The 6,497-nt window shown below is 42.1% G+C and overlaps 1 protein-coding gene across 1 annotated transcript; it reads right to left on the bottom strand.

Annotated features, from left to right (window-relative positions):
- Positions 1–876: 876 nt before the first annotated feature.
- LOC6583804 (putative glycine-rich cell wall structural protein 1) lies at positions 877–4,856 on the bottom strand. Its single transcript, XM_002009433.3, has 2 exons — positions 4,749–4,856; positions 877–1,714 (listed from the first exon to the last, which is right to left on the bottom strand). The coding sequence occupies exons 1-2, from the start codon at positions 4,854–4,856 to the stop codon at positions 1,100–1,102; spliced, it is 723 nt and encodes a 240-aa protein (XP_002009469.3). The 3' UTR covers positions 877–1,099.
- Positions 4,857–6,497: the final 1,641 nt, after the last annotated feature.

Raw genomic sequence — 6,497 nt, 5'->3', positions numbered from 1 at the left:
TATAAATATATATATATTTTATAAATGTTGGATTTGGTATAGAACTTAACGAAGTTTCTATATTTGATTCAGAGCTCGCGTAAAATATTTTGTGAGCTGTGAACATGAGCAGAAGATAATACAAAAAATATTTCTATGGGTCTGTTTTGAGATTTCTTTGGCTCACATAAACTAAAGCTTGGAACAACATTTGTAAATGGATTTATCTTGGTACTAAAAAGCGTGTTCGCCATTTCATTTGGCATATATTGAGCCATTTGGGCTATTTACAGGGTATTTCACATTCGTATACTGTGATTCATAAACCAGCAGTCTGTCTCCTTCACTCTCGCAATCTCTCATTCCCTCACTATATTTCTCTGTCTTGCTCTATATTTTTTCTTTCTGCATCTCTCTCTCTCTCTCTCTTTCTCTCCCTCTTTCTCACTCCCTCTCTACTCCTCTATTCTTATCTCTACTCTTTCTCTCCCTTCCACATTTTAGATTCATGAATCCATTTAGTCTCACACCAACTTACAGGGTATTCCATATTCGTATACTGGCAAGCTCTTGTCATCTAGCACAATTTTCATAAATCACTTAGACAATGGCCATCAATAAAAGAGCTCTCTATCTCTATTTGTCTCTCTCTCTCTCTCTCTCACTCTAATAAATCAGCTTAGAGCCATAAACCAAAGCTATCCATATCTACCGCTCTCTCTCTCTCTCTTTCTTGCTCGCTCTATCTGCGTCACAAAAGGCATGCAAGAAAAGACTTTGCTGTCATTATATCACCGTGAGACAAAGATCCTTCAGCTGTGTGGCAATCCAGAGATTTATAGATCCATTCAGCATGGAAGACAGAGGCCCTCGAGCCCTTGGTTAACAGTTGACAGTATTTATATTTATTGGTTATTCGTGAAATATTCGGTAGTCTTTTGGCCAAGTTGCGACTTTGCAATCTTTTACATAATACAACATAATTTCTTTTCTTTCTTCCGTTACATAGGAAATTCGTATATAAAAAAAAGTTAAACAAAAAATGAAGGAAATTACAAACAATTTCTCAGTTATGTACAGTATATACAGGATGCTGGGATGGGGGGCTGTGCCTGGAGCCTTAGGCCCAGCCGCCAGCTGGCTGCCAGCCACCGCCGCCGCCGCCGCCACCACCACCCGAGGACCAGCCACCGCCGCCGCCGCCACCACCACCATGTCCGCCACCGCCGCCGCCGCCGCTGCTCAGCTTAATGATTTTGATGACCTTGGTGGCACCACCGCCGCCTCCGCCGCCACCACCTGAAGACCAGCCGCCGCCTCCACCGCCACCACCAGACGACCAGCCACCGCCGCCGCCGCCGCCGCCAGCGCTACCCAGGCTTATGATCTTAATGAGCTTTATGTCGCCACCGCCGCCGCCGCCACCACCGCCTCCTCCAGAAGACCAGCCACCGCCGCCTCCGCCGCCGGAGGACCAACCGCCGCCACCACCGCCTCCGCCTGAAGACCAGCCACCGCCACCGCCACCGCCGCCGCCGCTCTCTGTGATGACTTTGATGACCTGCACATCACCACCGCCGCCACCACCCCCGCCATGTCCGCCGCCGCCGCCGCCGCCGGATGACCAACCGCCACCGCCGCCGCCGCCACCACCACCCGAAGACCAGCCGCCTCCCCCGGGCTTGGGCTTGGCCGTTACGCTGGCTGCTCCAATCAGCAGAAGACACACGAAGGCCTGCAGGAGAGAGAAGAAGAATGTGACTCTTAAACTGTGTACATACAATGACTCTATAACTGTGAGTGTGTATGTTGCGCTAATGGTAATTCTTGAGTGTGAGTGAGAGAGCTGTAACATAACCAATGACTCTTAAACTGTTGAGCTAGTCTAGCTTCGCTGTGACTCAGAAACTGTGACTGTAAGTCTACCAGTTGATGTCGAACTGTTGCACAATAACTGCGGAATAAATCTAGCCGAGGGCGTGTCAAACGGTGACTCTTGCGTTGTAACTTTAAAACTGTACTTTACTAGGAGTAATAAACAGGTAGTGACTCGAAAACTGTGACTTGTGCTTGTCAACCTATGATCTAACTTTTGCTTTTATAACTTGGACTGTTAATTGTGACCGAAACAGTGACTCTTTCAGCTGTTACTGTGATTGATATTAAGATATAATAACGCAGCTATCGAACATAACTATCGATTCTTAAACAGTGACTCGTAAACCGTGCAGTGATCAATGACTCCAATTTGTGACTCTTAAACTGCGCACTCTGACAAACTACATATGTATATTTCCTTTGCTAACAAAATGCAGTGATTCTAAAACTGTGTGTCCTGAATGGCTCACTCTAGGCTCTCTTAGAGAGTTGCTATTGCTCGCAAACTTTACATTTCAAGCTGACACATTAAGTCAAAATCCACAGTGACTGTCAAACTGTTCAAGAGTTACTTTCAACGATGACTCTCGAACTGTACTACTAACACAAAGTCGTGTATCTACTCAACAGTCACTTAGCCTATGGTATCTTCCGCACAGTGACTCCCAAACTGTAAACTGTAAAGTCAAACGGTCTTCTATTATAATCAATGTCAAACTGTACTTAAGCTGCTCGACAGCCAATATGACTGTGGCGCTCAAACTGTAGATTTATGTTCACAACATTTTGCTGTGACTCTAAAACTGTTCGTTAAAGCGCTGCGCGCGCAATCGCTCTGAAACTGTACTATCAATATATATGTACATATATTGACAATATATTGAAGAAAAAAAAAAGGATGTCAAGCCAAGACACATGTCCTTAACGCGATCACAAAACACAAAGGCAACAAGAATAAAAAAACAAACAAAAAAAAAAAGGAAAAAATAAGTCAAATTTATCGACTGTTGCACGCGGCGTATGCGGAATTCTTGTTCATTGCTCAACATTGCGTATGCGCAACACAATGGCACCGTACGTACTTTCATGGCTGCACTTGTACGATTATTTGAATATATTCTCAGTTGGCTTTGAGTTGTTTGGTTAAGTCGGTTAGTCCTGCGCTGGCTGCTTTGACTGCGCCACGAATCGACACTGACATGACCACAGCTGGCGGCCCACACTTTTATAGCGACTAACCAAATGGCAGGCAACTGGCGGCACATTAACCGGAAAAACGTTTTTCCAAAAACCATTCGCCGCTGCATTCGCCATGCGGCCCGCGGGGCAGCGGCGGAGGCGGCGGCGGGGCGACGTCGGTGGTGCGGCTGCAAGGGTTTGTGTGTTGCGATTTTTTCCCGCCGTTGTCATGATTTCTATGTGTGAGTGTGTGTGTGTGTGTGTGTGTGTGAGTGTGTCTCTGGCAATATGGGCCAAATGCTGCCGCATCATTGCCATTAGGCGAAAGTGAGACTCAGTCAGAGTCACACTCAGACTCTGGCATAAAATCCAGCCAGACGCCACCCCCCCTCCTGCCGCCTGCTGCGCCCCCATGCTCTCGTCATAACAGACAACAAACAGTTGCTGCCGCATCTGCAGCAGCAACAGCAACAGCAGCAGCAGCAGCATCTGCCAGCGACTTGTTTGCGTTGCATCCGCAACCTCAGCCGCAGTCGCAGCCACCGTCGCCGTCGCCGTCGCCGCCACTGTAGCCGCAGCATTAACTCTGCACCTTTCTCATTACGTAAGCAACGGCTGCTGCTGTCTTTTGGCTTACAACTTGTTGCACCTTTTTTGGGTAGTTTTTATTGTTGTTGTTGTTGTTGTTGTTGTTGTTGTTGCTGTGGTCATTACACCACTTACATCTGCCTGTCATCAATATCCATTATTGGGCGTTGGCCGCTGCTTAGCATATGCCGCGTATGCCACACGCCGTTAGGCGATTGCGCATACGCCGCGTTGATCGCAATGCGAATCGCCTTGCATTGGCATTAATGCCAAAGTGCAACTAGTCGCTCGCCCCCAGCAGCTGCCCTGAGGGCCATGTTGCAAGCAAACCTTGGTCTAAACGCTTTCTAGCCAACCGCAAACCCATCAACTCGCCATTGACTTGAATCGATGCACAGCAGCTGCCTGATCCAGCTGAGTTTGTTGGCGAAAAACCACATTGAATATGTAATCAAAATGAATTACATAAATTAAACATTACATACGTATATTAATTATGCTAATTTAAGCTCTAAATAATTATTTAAATAAAAAGAGATAATTTATAAGAATTGTATATTAGATTGTAATTCATGTGTACATTCAATACATGATGTGGAAAACCACTGAGCAAATTATTATTATAATTTCACTTTCATTTTCCCACTACAAGTTTTGATCTCATTGCTGCAATTATTGACGAGTTTGATCAAAAATACCATGTCTCTCTCTATCTCTCTCTCTCTGTCTTACTCTCTCTCTCTCTCTCTCTCTCTGTCCAACTCTCTCTTTCTCTCTCTCTCTCTCTCTCTCTCTCTCTCTCTCTCTCTCTCTCTCTCTCTGTCTCAACCACTCTATCCCTTTCCCTTTAATATTCTCCTTCCACTTCTCCTTCTCCTTGTTCTCTTCTCAACATTCCCTTCTAGCTTTTTACTCATTTTTTAACTTTTCTTCTCCCTTCCCTTCTGCTTTTCCCCATTCTCCTCTTTGCTTAAGCCCACTTCATTTTAATTAATTAAAATTCTCTGATATTCTTTTACAAACTCTTTTCTTAATAAATTTATTTCTGTTTTCCTTGTATTTATTTTTGAGTGCTTTCCTTTTATCTTTACTTTTTCCTAGGTTTTCTTCTCTTATCTTCCCACTTGTCTTCTCCATAATAATCTATTCTCATATCTTCGCTTGCGCTCTATGATCTTATCTTCTTCGATGCTATGCTGTACTTTTTCAAAGTAGAGCACAACCTTTCTCATCTTGTTCTATACAGAACTTGACAAAAGTATATATGCTGCTTAAATATGCTGCTTATTTCAGTAAAAAGAAATTAAATTCAAGAGTCATTAATTTATCTTTTTAGTTTTTTTATTTAATATATATATAATATAATATTTAATAATATATACAATGCGTTTGAGTTCGTTCAATAGATATTATTATTCCAATTGCCTTAATTATGATAATAAATGCCTTAATCCATCCCTGTATATATGTAATTTTATTTCTATTTTACATCTAGACCCATTTATTTATTTATTTTTATATGCTTATTCTGTAATGTTTCCAGTTTACTTGATTCCATTCTGATCTAAAGTTGTGATCCGTTCCGCCTTAGCCTGTTTTTATTGGTATTATTATTAAGTGGAAACAGCAAATCACTGTAAAATATAGCTGCATCTAGTATAATATGGGATTTACACGATTTATTGTTGTATGTACATATATTGTTGCATGTTCATATATATTGTATAAGAGCCAAAAACCCCTACAAGCACAGCCCAAGAATTTAGTTAGACCAATTATGTTTAAATTAATTAAATATTTTAAATTAAGTAAATAAATCGATTTAATTATATTTAAATTAAATTTGTATCTTTAAATTAACAAATATTCAATTTAAAAATTATACAAATTTTTCTATTATATAAAAAAAAATAAAATAAAAAAAAAAAACTGTTGTCTAAAACATTAATTTCCAATTAAACATTTCCAATTAACTTTACTCTGAAGAGAAAGGAGTGTGAAGTGTAATTTAGTTGAGCACCTGAGACAAGTGCCACAATTATGATAAGGCACACCTTCACTGCTGATAAGATATGCACCGGGATCTGGGCGCTTTACAAAAAGTCTAGGGAAATTAACTAACTGAAAAGCTAACGAGCTGCAGGCCATTTGAATGCCTAAATGTCTCTCATCACAATGCAAATGAAATAACGATAGAGCCAAGTTAAGCTATTGGGATGCACGTACCCCCTCACTAGCCATCTAACCAGCTCACCCCCCTCCCTCCCCCACGCTGCCGCTGCTTACGCACGAAGCGAATTGCAAAATGGAAATTGTCAGCGAAATAAAATGCAATCATAAAATGCAATCAGTCGCCACTTATACAACACACGTGCGACAGCGTGCAGTGGGGCGGGGAAGGGTGCGGGGCCAGAGGGCGGCAAATAGAAATGACAAAACTGAAAAGCGTCGGAAAACCTCAAATTGCAGCCAAAGCCAAATGAAGTGCAGCGCAAAGCGATGAGAGTCATCCCACAAGTCCTAATGCCAGTTGCAACTCATTGAACTGAAAACGAAGCTCAAGCAGATGCAAAGCTATACGTATACATACATACATATACATATGTATATATAATATACATACACATAAAGAGATTGAAAAGCATAAAGAAAAACAGCAGTTAAGTCGATTGCCTCAGCGCCGTCTCTCACCTGGCAAACAGTCAATGGCAGCGCGTTTCTCATGCTGTTATATATAGTAGATAGTTTGTCAAAATTGCTGGGAGTAAGAGCCAGAGCCATAGTCATAGCGACGGAGTTACAAACGCAAAAGATATATGGGCAATATCATAAATATCATAGCCGACACTTTGTTTGAACATCTGACATAAATA

This window comes from Drosophila mojavensis, unplaced genomic scaffold (genome assembly GCF_018153725.1).
Source record: "Drosophila mojavensis isolate 15081-1352.22 unplaced genomic scaffold, ASM1815372v1 contig_136, whole genome shotgun sequence".
In the NCBI taxonomy this organism is placed as follows: domain Eukaryota; kingdom Metazoa; phylum Arthropoda; class Insecta; order Diptera; family Drosophilidae; genus Drosophila; species Drosophila mojavensis.
Note: the sequence above shows the minus strand (reverse complement) of the source record. Positions and strands in the feature narration are given on the sequence as shown.

Bases quoted from the DNA above. Each gene is read 5' to 3' on its own strand.
- LOC6583804 (XM_002009433.3), bottom strand. From the start codon at position 4,856: ATGAGAAAGGTTGTGCTCTACTTTGAAAAAGTACAGCATAGCATCGAA. The intron at 1,715-4,748 runs GTGGGAAGATAA...TCTCTCCTGCAG, and splicing joins GATTATTATGGAGAAGACAA to GCCTTCGTGTGTCTTCTGCT.